The sequence below is a fragment of the Diabrotica virgifera genome, chromosome 3 (genome assembly GCF_917563875.1).
Source record: "Diabrotica virgifera virgifera chromosome 3, PGI_DIABVI_V3a".
NCBI lineage: Eukaryota > Metazoa > Arthropoda > Insecta > Coleoptera > Chrysomelidae > Diabrotica > Diabrotica virgifera.
The window spans coordinates 201038688-201057136 of record NC_065445.1 but is presented as its reverse complement, the minus strand read 5'-3'; the positions used below and the strand labels follow the sequence as shown (position 1 = coordinate 201057136).

The window sequence follows — 18449 nt, the reverse complement described above, 5'->3', positions numbered from 1 at the left end:
AATTGCTCGAATGCAGTTGCTCGAATGCAATTGCTCGAAAATCAATTGCTCGACATGAAAATTGCTCGAATAAAATAAAATAAAAAAGAGAAGTATATATCTAAAATATTTATTCACAATTATCCACAAAAATCCAATACATACCCAATAAAGAAACATTGGTAATGGGTAAGCATGTTAATGGGTATTTAATGATTTTAATCTTTTCCTAATACCTGGAAATTATTATAATACTTAATTATCATAATGAGAGAAAATCAAAACCGTTATTTTTCTTATTATTTTAAAAGTTCAAAGATAGTTTAGATTTGTAATAAATACTTTTTCAGCATAAATTAATATACTATTATATATATGTGACATCACATAATTTGTCCTAATTCAAGAATCTTTCTTACGTCTATATTTTGTATTATTTTGACTAAATATTTTAGATATATAATTTTCTTTTTTATTCGAGCAATTTGTATTTCGAGCAATTTTCATGTCGAGCAATTGATTTTCGAGCAATTGCATTCGAGCAATGGATCATGATAGTGTGACGTCAAAACGTCAAAATTTTTCCAAACACGTTGTGTCTAGGGTATACGGTACCGTGTACGCAAATAAAAAAGTTAGGTAGAATTAAACGTCATAACAAATATTTTTCTATCAAACAAACACTAAACATATCAAAATGGCGTGTATCAAAATATACAGTCACTGCCCACGCTAAATAGTCACTAACTTGATGAAGTTTAACTTTTTTATTTGCGTACATTTTAGCGTGTACCTAGACACAACGTGTTTGGAAAACTTTTTTTGACGTTTTGACGTCACGACTATCACGGTCTATAGGGCTTTTCATTCACAGTCATTTGTTTCGAGCTTCTGTCATGTGTCACATAATATTAATATATCTACGTCGTACGTTATTGGTATATACCCATGATACGAACCAAAGACGTATGACGTAGATATATTAACATTATGTGACACATGACAGAAACTCGAAACAAATGACAATCGATGAAAAGCCCTATTGACCGGTTACCGTCGACGGTACTAGCATTTAGCGTTCTGAGGTGGAACGCAACTCCAGATTTGCGCGGTTCATTAAAAACCGGTAATATGCCGTTTTACCCAAGTATGCCATTTTAGGCCAGCTTCCCCTAAATGCGTTGATTGAATACACGTAAATGGTAGGATAATTCTTCAAAGATCAAGAACGGGGTTAGAGAAAACTAACAATAGCTTTTGCAGTCTAAAATAATTACGCAGTAATGAATCAAACACGTGAAGAAATTTTATGATCGTACAAGAATATCTATATTTTACAGTCTATTTTTATGACCGAGAGAGTAAATCATGTATAAAATTATAGTTAAACTTACGCTATATTACTCTCTCGGTCATAAAGATTGAGGTATAATATACACAGTGGATCAAAAGTTTGGAAAAGTCTAATATCTCTTATGGATAGTCCGAATTGTACAAAAAACCCAGATACGCCTATTCTGCAATAAGGAGATTTCAAATTATTTTTCTGGTATCATTAGTCACTTTGTTTTTTTTTTTTAAATAACACTCTAAATATATAGGATGAGGCAGATAACTGGCCTATTAGAAATATCTCGAGAACTAAAGGCAACAGAATCATGAAAATTGGAATAAGGGGGTTTTGAGGTATGAACTATTTAATAAAAATATTTTCTTTGCTACTTCCGGTTATACCGGAAGTTGATTGTAACTTCGTTTTTTTAAATGGGACACCCTGTATATTTTTACATTTTTGGATTCTCCTCAATATCTTCTTTCTTAAAATATGAAGTTTTGTAATATTATACAGGGTATTTTAAGAGATATTTACGTTTTTTTATTAATTTCGTAGCAACATTCACACCCTGTAGAATTGTAACAGTATGACATTAAAAACTCTGCTTACGTTCAAGTGATTTTTAGTATAGTCTATTATTGTTAAGAATCATTAGTATAGCTAATTTTGAAATTTTGTATACAGGGTTGGTCGAAACTCGGAATGAATATTTTCTGAGTTTTCTTAAATGGAACACCCTGTATTTTAGTATTGTAATTAAATGATCATTACCAATTATATACCAAATACCGTTCATTACCAATGTAATTCAGGTCTATGCCCCAACATCATCCAGTGATGAAGACAAATAGAAGCATTTTACAAAGATCTTACTGATGCTCTAGATCTTGTCAAAGCAGCAGAAAATACCATAGTCCTCGGAGATTTTAACGCCAAAGTCGGCAAAGGACGCTGTTTGAACATTGTGGGGGATTATGGCTTGGGAAACAGAAACGAACGTGGAGATAGACTTGTTCAGTTCTGTCAAGAACACGATTTCATGATATCGAATACTCACTTTAAACTACCACCGAGAAGACTCTACACCTGGAAGTCAAGTGCAGAATCAGAGGACAAAATTATTAGGAACCAAATCGACTTCATAACTGCATCAAATCAGTTAAAACTTATCCAGGTGCTGACATTGGGTCTGATCACAATTCCATAGTAGCTGTAACCCAATTGAAATTAAAAAAGGTGATCAAAAAGAAGTCTCGCAAAAATATTGATACAGCCCAATTACAAGACGAGAAAGTTAAGGAATCAGTTCAAAGGAAAATATCGGTGAGAATGTCGATGAAGGCTTGAATAAAATCGTAACAACAGTAAAATAAATCGGTGTGAGAAATTTATAAGGCAGGTCAAAGCTAAAAAAGTAGGCTTGGATGACAGAAGACATATTGGATTTGATGGAACAACGGCGATTAGCGAAAAACAACGAAACACTTTATAACAGCATACAAAAAGAAATTCGACGTAAAATACGAGAAGCAAAGAGTCAACATCTAGAGCCAAACAGTGCCAAGACATTGAGTAACTTGAAAACAAATATGACACGTTTAACATGTATAAAAAAGTGAAAGAAGCGGCTGGTATCTTCAATAAGAAACAAACTGCATTGCTACAAGATGAACATGGTAAAGTAATATTTGAGGTAGAGGACAAACTTAAAGAATGGGAAAATTACGTTACGAACCTATTCGAAGACGATAGGAGTAGTTCACCACCCGATATTACTAACTGCGACGGACCCCTAATAACACGCTCTGAGGTAATAAAAGCCATATAATCATCAAAAGATGGCAGAGCGAGAGCGACTGGTCCTGATGAAATTCCAACTGAAATATACAAGCTTATAAATGATAGCAATGTTTTAGAGGCTATAACTTCGTTTTTCAATACCATTTATACCAGCGGACAACTTCCTAATGGCTGGTCTAATTCACTGTTTATAGCTCTACCTAAGAAGACAACAGCAAAAACCTGTGCTGATTATAGAACCATCAGTTTGTTAAACCATTTATTGAAAATTTTTCTGAAGGTAATAGATGGTCGTATCTACAATAAATGCGAGGAATACCTGGATGACACACAGTTTGGTTTCCGTAACGGGTTTGGAACGAGAGAGGCATTGTTGGGAATGAACGTACTTGTTCAAATATGTCGAGATATATCTGTAGACATATACTGTTGTTTTATTGACTTCCAAAAGGCATTTGATCGTGTTAAGTACTCTATATTGATCGAAGCTCTAAAAAACATAGGCTTGGATGGCAGAGATGTCCGAATAATTGCAAATTTATATTGGAATCGAACAACATCAGTTTTAGTAGATGGTGTGGAATCACCGGCTCTTAATTTTAAAAGAGGAGTACTGCAGGGATGCCTCTTTTCACCACTGCTTTTCAACGTCTACTCCGAAAGAATTTTCAGAAAAGCTCTTTCTGAAAAACAAGAAGGAATACTTGTGAACGGTGAAGTCATCAATGATACAGTACTCCTAGCTTCTAGTCAAGAAACTCTGCAAACACTACTTGATAGTGTCGTTGAGAGTTGTAGGGAGGCAGGTCTAGATCTGAACATACGGAAAACCAAAATACTCGTAATAAGTAAACAGCAGCATATAAAACCGTCTATATATGTAAATAATTCCAAACTTAAGCAAGCTGATAAAATCGTTTACCTTGGACAGCAACTAAATTGTAACGCAGAAAGTCACGGCGAAATTAGATCTAGGATAGAGCAGGCTAGAGCCGCTTTTAGAAGGATGTCCAAGGTGTTATGTAACAGAGACCTAAAATTGGCATTGAGGATCCGCCTACTTCGCTGCTACGTGTTCTCGGTCTTACTTTATGGTGTCGAGTCCTGGACTGTGAATAAAATCGATCTAAATCGCCTTGAGGCTTTCGAAACGTGGTGCTATAGAAGAATTTTAAAAGTTTCCTGGGTGGAGAAGATTCGAAACTCCACAATACTAGAACGTCTCAGCAAGACTACTGAGATCATAAAAAGCATCAAGCAGAGAAAGCTGGAGTACTTCGGACATGTAATGAGAGGTCCCAAATATAGGTTGCTATAAAATATCATGCAAGGAAAAATAGCAGGCAAACACAGTCCAGGATGAAGAAGAACCTCATGGTTGAAGAACTTGCGAGATTGGTATGGTGTTGATACAAGCATGCTATTTAGGGTGGCAGTGAATAAAATTAAGATAGCTATGATGGTAACCTACGTTCTGAAAGGACATGGTACATGAAGAAGAATTAAATGATATTTCATGGTACTTTTTTATTTTAAAAGTATTCCCTATACCTAACTTCTTTAATTTGTGAGTTATTGGTGATTCAAGCTAAACATTAATTGCAACAAAAAATACGTAAAATTTTATTAGGTTGGCCGTGAAAATATTCAACCACAAATAAATCTTCAGAAATAAATACATATTAATCCAGACTGATCCTTAAAATTACCAATAATGGTTTAGCTATCAAAATCTATGTACAGTTGAGTCCGCGAGTCTTTACCCGTGCGTCATTAATACCTGACGAGATAAAACACATACTTCTTATCTAGCATCGTTCTCTTCCACGCATGAAACTCATGACAAACTAGCTGCCGTTTGTTATTAAGTTAAAACACATGTTATTTTTGTGATCCATCTAGACTCAGTGCATTGAAAAGAGATAGGTACAAAAAAGACGATTCGGTATGTTTTCATATTTTAAGCACAATTTGTTTGACGTCTCTGCTTTGTTTACTTTTTGGAGCTGTCAGTCAGTTGAATTTTTTGCGGTTTTTGTCGAATTTGTGCGTTTTGAAGTTTCTTTATTGTACACAAACAGTTGTTTTCACAACTAATTTTATATTGTACTTTCAAATTTTAAGGTAAATAATTATGTTTTGGCAATTAATATTTAAAACATTCAAAGCTAACGTCATTCACACAGTAAAGAAGTAATTGTGTTTAGGTTTCCGTCAAAGTGAATAAAATGACAATTAATTAGTTAGTAGTTATAAAATATAATATTACTTCTTATAAAGCTCTTTTAAAAATTGTACTTTGATTTTATCAGTGGGGAAAATCCTTCTTATCCTTAGTCAATGGCATTACTTTTGTTTATTGTTGACGCTCAACATATTGCAAAATACTTTTAAATAAATAATAAAAAAACCTATTACATCAACACACTGTAAACATTGTTGTATATTTAATAATATTTTTTATAAATTGTTTATTTATTAATCACTAATGATATTAAAAGGATTTATTAATGTACTTCAAATGTAGCTGCAATTATTCTGCCAAAAATTTTGAAGCAAAACTTACATTTGACATTCTATTTATTTGATAACGTCAAATTTTATAGTAAAACCCGTAATCGGAACAGTAGCCACTTTCTGTCACTTTTTGTTGCGTGAAATAGATTTCCGACTTATTTCGTATGCTTTAAATGATGACGCACGGGTAAAGACTCGCGGACTCAATTGTAGTTAAGATTTTTGGTGCGATTAACAATTAAGAACAAATTAAAGCAGTTAGGTATAGGGTATGCTTAAAAAATAAAAAAAGTACCATAAAATATCATTTCATTACAATACTAAAATACAGGGTGTTCCATTTAAGAATACTCATTCCGAGTTTCGACCAACCCTGTATACTAAAATTAAAAATTTAGCTATACTAATGATTCTTAACAATAGTAGACTGTATTAAAAATCATTTGAACGTAAGTAGAGTTTTAGATGTCAAACTACTACAATTCTACAGGGTGTGAATATTGCTACGAAATTAATAAAAAAAAAACGTAATTATCTTTTAAAATACCCTGTATAACATTACAAAACCTCATATTTTAAGAAAGAAGACATCGAAGAGAATCAAAAAATGTAAAAATATACAGGATGTCCCATTTAAAAAACGAAGTTATAAGCAACTTCCGGTATAACCGGAAGTAGCAAATATATGAAAATATTTTTATTAAATAGATGACTCTTGAAAACCCCTTAGGGAGCGTTCAAGTATTACGTAACGCGATTTTTGAAGATTTTTGACCCCCCTTCCCCCTACGTAACGCACTCTAATGGGCGTTTAACTATTGCGTAACGCAATTTTTGAATATTTTTGACCCCCCCCCCCCACCCACCTGTGTTACGTAATACTTGAACGGTCCCTTAATTCAAATTTTCATGATTCTGTTGCCTTTAGTTCTCGAGATATTTCTAATAGACAATTTATTTGCCTCACCCTGTATATTGTATTATTATTGGAATACTCATTTTAATACGAGTTCAACCTTCAACCATATGTATCACTTGGTATTTTATCTAGTCACGAAGGACAACTTCTTATAGTAGGGGAGGCCAATGGCGGATCCAAGGGGGGTGTCATGGGGATAAAATTAGGCCCATCCAAAAAATAATAATTGAAAACCTATTTATCCTAGACCCTAAATTTGCAGTTACTAAAGCGTTATGGGGACCTCTTTGGTTGTGAAGATTAGGTCCTATAACCAAAAAAAAGTTAAGTAAAGTTTTCCATTTTAGTGGGACTTTCCATTTTTTAATTTAACTTTCCATTTCCAACAATCGTTTTTTCCGATTATAGCGCCATCTATCCATAATTCGAAAAAATGTCTCGAATAAAAGTTACTTATTTTTACTTGAGCAATCCAAATCTGCAATAAAAAATGGGCCTCCTAATTAAGATTTTAAATATACCACCCACCCCACCTCTGTGGAGGTTCGTGTTTAATGTCATTTGATAGATTTTTCAAAAATATTGAATACGTGCATTGTTCAGTTTTTCGATCTTGTTCATTTCGCGAAATATCGCGAGGTTTCTATTTAAAATTTTAAATTTACGTGGGGGGGGGGGGTTTAAACCACGATTTTAAAGACCCACTTAGAATCCTCTATTTGCAATAGCGATTCCACTATTTTGACGAGTTTAGTCTTTAAGAATGACGTAGACTTTCTGCAGCAGGTTTCTGTAGTTGCCTGTGTTTTACGTGAGCTTACGTCGAAGAGAGCTAGACCTGGTAGCGTTGGTAACAGTAACAAAGCATAACTCAACACAGTGCGAATTATATAGAAAACTCTAAATCTAGTTTCCACGAATTCTATATGCATTAATTTGAGAAATAATATAGAAAATCCCGAATTAATAGAGAACTGCGATATGTTTAAAACATTGCGGAGGACAAAAAAAGTAAATCGAAGTAAGCAGAGACATTCATATTAATGAGTAAAACTTAAAGTAACACAAAAAAGAGTACAAAACCGAACGACGAAAATTAAAATCAAATTTTTTTTGATGGATAGCAAGAACTAATGCTGGACGATATATTAAACGAACCAAAAAATTAAATACCCACTTCCAAATTAAACCTATGGCTACCACGATTATTTGCACCTGCCTCTACCTTTCAGCTAATCTTCAATTTCTCAAACTTCTGAATTAAGTATTTTCTAATTTGTGCAAAATTGTGCACTTAAACCAGCCCCGCACAAAATTTCAATACCCTTGAGGATACATCCGGTTGCTAATTTCTACCTCGTCTTAGGAAAACAATTATGCAAATTGGTGAAATGATTATATTAAAAAGCAAAAGTGGTCTCCAGCAGCAGGTGCGATTAGAAAACACGCGAAACATATTTGGGAACATTATTTTAATGATCGGATATTAAATATTGTAAATGTAGGATTTTGTACTTATTAAAAACAAGAAATTGTTATGATTAAATCCCTACGTAGTATACGAATTAATGGGATAGGCGCAAACTTTCGGCTCCAATGCTATTTAAATGCATTAATTTTTTTCGAATCCTGAGAAAACTAATAGGTGTTTTTGAAAAATTTAAACGCAGAATAAAAGATAACATCATTATACCGAGGGAAGAAAGTCCCTGAAAACTTGTATAATGTTTATTTTAATAAGTTACAACGCGAAAAAGAAGAGAAAATTAAGTGTGCTTTTTAATTTCAAATATCTTGTTCAGAAGAAACTTTTTGTTTATTCTTTCTAGCCTCGGTGATGATGTAATCTTTCATTCTGCGTTTAAATTTTTCAAAAAGTTTGATTAGTTTTTACAGGATTCGAAAAAATGAACACCATGTCCGTGGTGATATTTTCCAAATCGAACATTCGTTATATTTGTCATACAACTCTCTGTCTCCTCTCTGGAGACTCTTACTAGAAGGTGATTGGACATTTCATTTGTAAGAAGTTGAGTTTTCTTCCAGTAAATCTTAACATTATCACCAGTGGGGGCTCGTCAGAGGAGGCAAGGGAGGCTTAGCCTTCCCATAAATTTTTTACACACGCTACACTGTTTTGTTTATCTTGAATCGCGAAAAACAACAAGCACACTCACTATTATACAACGTCTAAATTCCATATTACCACTAAATATCCATACGCACGGAGCATTAGCATTAGAACGCATGATTGTTCTCAGTTTTTTTTTATTATTATTGTAGGCAGGACCCTGGGTTATCCCGAGATGCATGAACGGAGCCGAGAAGCCGATCAGCCTCCGTTGCTAATGCTCCGCGCAGCGCAGCAGGCGTTTAAGGAGACCCGGTTTCCTAACAGTGGCATCTACGATGCCATCATACGCTGCCCGAAGATTTACCAACGGAGGCTAACTAGCTTCTCGGCTCCGTTGCATGCATCTCGGGACAACGAATTTTAGGGTCCTGACTAAAAATATGTTGTTATGAAATTTGGTATGTAGGGTTAGAATAATATTTGGAACAACTTGTTCAAATAACTTTTTCCGATATCTGTAACGCAAAGCAAAATATTGGTAATTTATCGTGTTTTTGTATTCGCAGTAGGCCGCGTTTAGGATTAAAAAAAAATCAGTTGAGTATCTTAAAAAATGTGAACCTTCAACCTATATGGACTGCAAAACTTCAAATCTGTATTTATTTATATCTACTTACAAAGATGGAATTGTTAACAAATAAACGACACAAACTTTGTATTATTATTGGTATTATTATATAATATATAATAATTATATTATTATATAATATAATTATATATTATTATATAATATATTGGTACTATTAAACTTTTACAATTACAGTGGGTGATCATATTATTAGAGCCACCTAGTAAAATTCAATGTTTTAGAGCAGTGGAACCTTTTATGTCTGGCGCCCCACCTTCTGATACTTTTTCATGTTCACGACGTCACGACCCATCCCTCACCCATGATGATAGAAAAAAATAAGGAACACGGTCACTGTACGCTACACAGCTACTGTAAGAGCCACGCCGCGACCCATCTGAAATCCTCTCGCGACCCATAAGGAACACGGTCACTGTACGCTACACAGCTACTGTAAGAGCCACGCCGCGACCCACTAGTGGGTCGCGACCCACCGGTTGGCAAACGCTGTTTTAGAGGGTATGTAATTGAGCTGTATCATATATTAATGGATTTGTTTCCATTTGGCTCTCTTGTTACACTTTATGGAAGTGCAATAAATAGTCTGACAATAGTGGCAATACGCATGTGTGGCAATGCGTGACTCAGATGCCATTGTTTGTCAGTGCTGCTCAGCCTAGCTTGCAACTCGTGTGCCTATTATTTTGTATTCTTGGTGTTTAGAGTTATAATAAACTTTGCGAGTTAGTTTCCATTGCCCTCTAGTGATATTCTGACAGGCCTATACTATTTTTTGCGAATTTAGTAAAAATTGTGCGTTTGTTACACTAGTGTTACCAGAACTTCATGGGAAATCCAAAGACATCTCACCAAGGAAAATAGCAGAAATAAAAACTTTAATATTCAATACTAATCACTCCAACAGAAACATATCATCCATTTCTAAAGTTTCAAAGGCAACGTGGACCGTATAAGGAAAAAACTTACATACCATTATTAGACAAATGTAAAATTTTCTGAGGTGGCTCTAATAATATGATCACCCACTGTAGACTACATAACTATTTTAAAAATGATATGATATTATGAATTATGATATTATGAAATGTAAATAAAAAATGGTCAAAAAAATGGTGCCTTAAATTACATTTTTTGGCGCACCTTTTTGCTAATGCAAATTTCTCTAGATATTTTACAGTTAGGTATAGCCTCCCGTATTGTAAAAATCACGAGCCGCCACTGATTATCACCTTATATATAGTAACTCTTTATTGATTTCAGGTTGAACCAGAAGGGACCACTGAACTACCAGCAGCCAATAGATCGTTGTTTCTTGAAAAGGTAAGCATTTATTGTAACACTTTATCTTTTTCCTTATCTTCTTTTGCGAGTATACATTGCTGCGTTAGAATATTTATTATCTTGTAATATTCAAAAGTATGTCGAATTTGCATTTATACTTATGTTTAAGCCATGTTAGGTCTGATACATTTAAATCAAATTTTGACGTTAGGTTCGCCAGTCAAACGCTGCGTGCCAGAATGGAGATTTTGCAACAGCTGTTGCCCTCTACACCGACGCTCTCCAGCTAGACCCTACCAACCACATCCTATATTCCAATAGATCAGCAGCAAAATTAAAACAAGGCCTGTTTGCCCAAGCTCTGCAAGATGCTATCACTGCCAGAGATTTATGTCCAACGTGGCCAAAAGCCTATTATAGGTAATACTCTTTTTTTGTAGAGATGAAATATTAATGTTTTTTTTTAATATTGTTCTGAAGCTGTTTCTTTGCCAAATGGCAAATAAGCCACAATTTAACTTAAAAAATGATTTTATTGACGTTTCGACTTCCACCTCGGACGTCGTTATCAAAATACAAAATATTACTAAATTAAACAAAAATGTTGTTGTATAGTAAAAAGGTTCTTTTAATAATTTAATTTAATCTGACTCATTCATATCGGCAACTCAGACATCATAATATTAAATTGAAAAATTGCCGGTTTGACGTATTATAATATTATACTTTAAGCAGAAGACTTTAAAATGATTTTGCCAATATTTACGAGTTGCGTTCCTGGGACGACTTTATTGAAAGATTCAGTTCATTCGATTACATGAAATCAACTTTAACTCAAGAATATCTATCACAAAAAAATCATAGCATGTGACTTGTCTTTAAAAAGACAACCACATGCAATGGTGACTGTTTCGAACAAGATAACTTTTACTTTGGAATATCTTCTTTATCTCGTTCTACTCCTTAATTTGACAGGTTTCGAAGTACAAACTAATCAAACTGGGTTAGCTGCAACTGAATAATAGAAATACAATAAAAATTCGTACTTTTATTACTTTTCTACTGACACTGACAATTATCAATTTTTTATATATAAATAGCTAAATAGGAGAGACTTACATACTAACTTAACAAATCGTAGATAGCCGACTGAAAAAACTACCTGGTTTGACTTCTTCACTAATTTTCTAATTTTTTAATAGTCCAGAATAATAGCTCAAACATACTGAAACAATCTCCCTCTCTGAGATTAACTAATCTTAAAGTAATTTAGAACCAATTAAAATGAATCACAAATAACAACCAAATAAATGAAAAATAAACAAATAAATGAAATTTAAATAAATATTTAAATTTTCTATCTTCTTGACGTCCGGAACAGACATTTTCCATAACGGCTCCCTCTCATGAATGTAGTTGATTATGGCCCATTTCTCAAGTTGACTGTCATCAGCAGTTGGTGGTAATATAATACTTTTCCTTTTCCTCCGATGATTGAAACATTTGCTCCCTCTCGCATGACCTCGTACGTAAGCTTCGTAAGTAGCAAAAGCTTCTTCGCTAGCATCACAAAATATGTAAAGTTGGAGTTCCTTACTTAAATCCACATCGTAGAATCTTAGAACTTCAATCTCAGGACTTACTCCAAGTTTCAACCAGTCCTTGAAGCGGATGTCAATAACGTATGGTACTTGATCATCCCAATCTACTTTGAATTTCCAACATAGCCGCCCGATGATTCCTTTGACTTTCAATGGGGTGAGAAATCCTAATGAGTCGAAAATACTCATTATGAAACTTGCTAGTAGACATTTTGTCTGAGTCTTATATCCTTTTAGAACATACCTGGGTATCCTTTTCGTATCCAGCTCAAATCTGAAACAGTCCTTTACTTTATCCCAAAAAATTCCGAGTTTTTTTTCAATTCCTAAATCTGACTTTGATGAAATTTTGATCGTTCCTTCCACCCGTAGCTCTGATGGAATTGTATTTGTAACTTTCACCGAATTACGTTTCCATTTGACGTTGGGAAAACCTCCATTTCCATTAATCATTTTAACTTCTTTCTGCATTTGTATAGCCTGTTCTTCCGAAATATTCAAAAATTGCACGTCTTCTTTTGACACTGGTGTTGCAGATTTGAACGTTGTGCAATCTTCGGCTGCAATTAAGTTACCCATGTTGTCATAGAGACCCTCGCTAATTTTCTTGCAAGTGAAGATAGAGTTATTTCGTTGTATTCCTCCAGTTAACATTTCTTCATTTCCAACAAGAGCCCATCCTAACTTGGTTTTGACAACAATTGGTAGATCAGGAGATTGTTCAATGTAATCTCGTGACAGGAACAAGGAGAGATTATCATTTCCGATGATCAGTGATAAGTTTGCATTTATCAGTAATGAGAACGGTGCTCTTCGTAAGTATGTGTACTTCTTCTTTAGCTCTGCAGCAGAATAGGTCTGAGAAGGCAAGTTCATTACTGGGACTGTATGACACTTCAAAATGTAAATCTTTGCATCTGGAAAGTCACCTGAGATCTCTATTATCGTTTTCATTGATGGATCAGTGTTACCTTTTCCGTTGAACCATACAAGTGAAAGATCTCTCCATTTACCATCTACACTAAGTTTCTTCACATTTTCTTCTAGAATGAGAGTCTTTTGAGCTCCTGTATCAATCATAGCAATGACAGAAATTGTGGTTCCATTACTTCCGTTAAGTTGAACAGGGACATACCATAATAATGTTCTTTCATCTTCATCGTTTGTATTTGTAGCTACTGATCCCTGACGGCAGTGCCTATGAGCAGCTGGTGGGGCTGAAGGAGGTTGAAATTTTGATTGATCTTGACGGATGGCTTCACCGTCATTGTTACATCTTATATACTGCTCTTCGGCGATTGATTGTCGAATGGCTTCAGCTTTTTTCTTTTTAAGCTCTTCAAGAGTCGTAAGCCTTTTTCTTGAACTAAACTTAACGATTGAAGGCCTTGTAGTTTTAGCTGAAGGTGCCTCAATGTCTTCTTACTTTTTTGCAGGTTTTTTTTTGTACATTGACTAGCTTCTCAGCATCAGCTACACTCAGGTCTTCTGGAGAGATCTCTTTCAGGGTTGAAAAGTCCTCAGAGCTTTGTTCAACCTTTTCTTCTTCTTCTATGATTTTAAATTGTAATTCAGCAATCTTTTCTTCTGTCTCGAAGAGTTTGTTTCTTGAGGCATATTCTTTTTCAAGATCGATTATGGACTGGTTACTTACTCTTTGTTGAGTATACTGATGAAGCTCGTGACAATGAGCTTCTTCGGCTTGAATTGACTTTTGGTTGTCTTACTCTCACTGGAGTTGGGGCATCTATTGGGTTTCCAAACTCGTTGTATGTCATTCTTGGAGGGGGTCTTGATGTACGCTTACTTTCACCTTCGCTTGCTGACATCGTTGTAGACAGTAGTTTACCTTTGAACTTAAAATGACTGTTTCCTTCCTCTGGAGAGCAGCTAACCTCTTCTTAATTACTTCAATTCCCTGGTTTCGGCACCAAAATGTTTCGAACAAGATAACTTCTACTTTGGAATAACTTCTTTATCTTGTTCTACTCCTTAATTTGCCAGGTTTCGAAGTAAAAACCAATCAAATTAGGTTAGCTGCAACTGAATAATAGAAATGCAATCAAAATTCGTACTTTTCTACAAATTTTCTAACTTTTATTACTTTTCTACTGACACTGACAATTATCAATTTTTTATATATAAATAGCTAAATAGGAGAGACTTAAATACTAACTTAACAAATCGTAGATAGCCGACTGAAAAAACTACCTGATTTGACTTCTTCACTAACTAATTTTCTAATTTTTTAATAGTCCAGAATAATAGCTCAAACATACTGAAACAGTGACAGTAAAATTCTCGCGTTAGCGATTCCATAGTAAATCACAAGGAAAAATCAGGAAAAAATCAGTAAGTATTTGGTCTTACATTCAGTTTACTCTCAAAACTAACATCAAACTCTGATTTTATATGTATGTTATTTTAAATTATAAATAATACTAATCATACATAGATATATAAATAATACTAAAATATAAATTATGTACTATCCTCGATACGTTATTGACTTACTAATCATGGTAGTTTCTTTTTATTGACTTCGTCTTTTAGTATGGGTAACCACATTCTACTGCATTCTACTGAGAAATTTACGAGGTTTCATTTAGCATAACTAGACCCGCTTCTTTGATTTTTCTCTTTTTACTATTTCTTTCAGGACTATTCTTGAATCTTTCCACTGAACTCTATGTTCATTGACCTATGCGTGTTGACATATTTGAGATCTATCAAATTATCTATTTTTAATATAAGACTGATGTTCACTTAGAGCCCCCGCAGACTGCAGACTTTAGAGGTATGCATATGCGCACATTACACCGATTCAGTATCGGCCGATAAAAAAGTTTGATGGGCTTCCCGATTACGAATTGCGAAAAAATGGTATCGTCTAACTCACAATCGTTAATTGTATAAACATGCATGGTCCAATTAGCATGACTAGTTTATTGAAGCTGACTAAGATCATCCGATAAAAGGCTAAAAACTTTTTTGGGTAATCAGGTAATTTAGAATACATTGTGGAGAATTTTCCACTAAATAATCTATCACTGAGAATTCATCATCAGCATCATCAACAGCTATTCCATCCATCGCCAGAAGGAAGCCTCACTTAAGTGTATCCATTCATTTCTGTTCGTTGTTTTTTGCATCCATTTGTGACCAGCCATTCACTTGATGTCATCAGTCCCTATTGTTTGAGGTCTGCCTCTACTTATTTTGCTTGTCCTTGGTCGCAATTTAAGATTTTGCTTCGTACAACGGTTGTCTTCCATTCTTCCAACAGTCAAATAAGAACTTCAGTACTAAATCGTTCGAGAATAGTTTGCGCCACTTCGCGAATAGTATGCGCCACTTCGCGAATAGTATGTGCCACTTCGCGAATAGTATGCGCCCTCTTCACCAACCCGACTGTTTAGTTGGCTCGGTATGCGCACTAACAGCCCAACCCGACTAAACTATCGGCCGGTAAAAAGTCTGCAGTATGCGGGGGTCCTAATCCCTAATTCTAAAAGGGTTTGCTCACTACGGAGAGCAATGGATTGTATCCTCGCTCCGACCCTTGCTCCCTGGTATTTATATTCGTGAATTCTCGCATTCAAAATAATGTATTTATTTTAAATGCGAGAATTCACGAATATAACTAGCCCAGTCGGGATAGCATTTGACCTTGCATTAGGAGCTGCCCCAAATTTTATTTTTCTAATCTTTAGGGAGGGTCAATAGTAGTATAAATTTAAAATCTCGACTGAATTCCGCTGTTGTGTTAGCCGCCATCTTGATTTTAAACGAGAACCGTTTTTGCTCAATATCTCCGCCATTTTCAATTTTTTGACAAAAAGTGTAGAAACTGAAATTGTTGAAAATGCGATTTTCTATAGTAAATGTAGTTTTCTATATTTATTATAATTTTTTTCGTACGGTCGATATTTTCCGAGTTATGAGGGGAAAATAGTGACAGTTGTAGCATAATTATTAAATTATTGAATTATCTCGTTTATTATTAGTTTTACAACAAATATATAACTATACAAAAAGGAAGAGAATTAAATTCTGGACAATTTTTATGCCGTACATTTTTTTGATAAAATCAATATTTAAGGTAGTACGTATGTGGCAAAGGTGCGAGCGTAAGACCTGATTGATTTTGTAGCAATTGTTTTTGTTCAATATCTCCGCCATTTTCAACTTTTCGACAAAATGTGTAAGAACTAAAATTGTTGCAATTACGATTTACTACAATTTTTCGAGAGAACCAGTGGCGGGTATACAAGGGGGGGGGGAATGGAAAAATTCCCCCCAACAGGGTCCAAAATTTAAAAAAAAATTGTTGAAACATTACGATATATTACCTGACATAAAACTTAAAATATCGACAGACAAATTCAACCAATCAAACCCGCTAGTTAATAAAATTAAGTGAACTTAATGCATATGTCTTTTTATGTCTTTTATATACTTAGTTTGGTTGATGTTTCATTGGAAGTTTCAAAAATTGTATAAAATGTAATTCTCTTTATTTTTGTTTATGTACAGTTATGTCGTAAAGTTAATAATAAATGAGACAATTCAATAATTATGCTTCCCCTCCTCTTCCATTATGTTCCCCCTTAACTCGGAGAATATTGATCGTATAAAAAAATTGTGCCAAAGAAATTGTAGGAAATTGCATTTCTAACAATTTTCTTTCCCACCATTTAGGTTGAAAAGTTGAAAATGGCGGAGATATTAAGCAACAACAGTTCTCATTTTAAATCAATATGGCGGCTAATGCAAGCGCAGAATTCAGTCGAGATTTTAAATTTACACTACTATTGATCTCTGCTAAAGGATAGAATTATAAAATTTAAGGCAGCTCGGAAACAAAATTCAATTCAATAATTATGCTTCCCCCACCACTTTTTACTATTTTCCCATGTAACTCGGAAAATATCAACCGCATGAAAAAAATTGTTAACAAGAAATTGTAGAAATTTTAGCTGAAAATGGCGTAGATATCGAACAAAAACAATTGCTATAAAATCAATCCGGTCTTACGCTCGCGTCATTATCGCATACGTACTAGGTACCTTAAATATTAATTTTAGCAAAAAAATTAAAGAGATCAAAATTGTGAAGAATTTAATTCTCTTCATTTTTGTATAGGTACATATTTGTTGTAAAACTAATAATAAACCAGATAATTCAATAATTATGCTCGAACTCTCACTATTTTCCCCTCATAACTCGGAAAAGATCAGCCGAACGAAAAAAATTATAATTAATGAAATTATAGAAAATCGCATTTTCAACAATTTCAGTTTCTACACTTTTTGTCAAAAAATTGAAAATGGCGGAGATATTGAGCAAAAACGGTTCTCGTTTAAAATCAAGATGGCGGCTAACGCAACAGTGGAATTCAGTCGAGATTTTAAATTTATACTAATATTGACCCTCCGTAAAGATTAGAAAAATAAAATTTGGGGCAGCTCCTAATTCAAGGTTAGGCCTGTTATTCGTCTAACCCGACTGGACTACATACATACATACATACATAATCGGTTGCCTCTTTTACCATATTAGGTGTCGAGGATTTCCCCCCCCCCCCCCCGACTGGACTAAACGAATATAAAAAATAACAGGGAGCAAGGGTCGGAGCGAGGATACAATCCATTGCTCTCCGTAGTGAGCACAACTTAACGTTTAATCGCCTTGATGTTTAACCTAAATAAAATTGTTTATATTCACAAGGTATTTTATACCTAAATACAATTCTTTGTTCTTTCTTGTTCATTGTTAGGTTTGGTTTTAGATAAAATAGATCTCAATGTAAAACGAGGAAGACGAAAAGACTTCGATACAAAGTTTACTGTAACAAAACAATTAAAAATAATTGAAATAAAACAATAGGTTTGTTTTAACAAATAGTCAAACTAGTCAGAAACCGTCAGCAAACAGTTGGTCAGTGAGAAAACATAATAATACAGTCACCAGTGCTCTCCCCTCTACTCGCGCTGGTCCACTATTCGCTGATGGTTTCAAACCGTTTGAAACTGATGCTAGAACAAACCTAATATTTTAAATCTAAGACTTTTCGTCACAAGAAACTGCTTTCTGGTCAACGATCTCAATGTGTTTGTTGTCTTGAATGTTGTTGAAATGTTGAATTTATTTCCTATCGTTTTAAGTTTCTCGGATAGTCCTTTTATGTATGGCAGGGGTTCCCAACCGGTGGTACGGGTACCACTGGTGGTACGCGGGAAGGTTTCAGGTCGTACGCGTCACGTGGGTGAAACAAGCGATTACGCTGCTAC

At 34.5% G+C, this 18449-nt stretch overlaps 1 protein-coding gene across 3 annotated transcripts in view; it reads left to right on the top strand.

The window, feature by feature from the left end:
- Window positions 1–18449, top strand: part of LOC114342903 (tetratricopeptide repeat protein 28) — a 137846-nt gene that overhangs the window by 28469 nt on the left and 90928 nt on the right. For all 3 annotated transcript variants that reach the window (XM_050647164.1, XM_050647165.1, XM_050647163.1), the window contains exons 2-3: window positions 10535–10594; window positions 10767–10975. In XM_050647164.1, the coding sequence (XP_050503121.1) occupies window positions 10535–10594; window positions 10767–10975 (269 nt within the window). The remainder of the gene's footprint in view (window positions 1–10534; window positions 10595–10766; window positions 10976–18449) is intronic.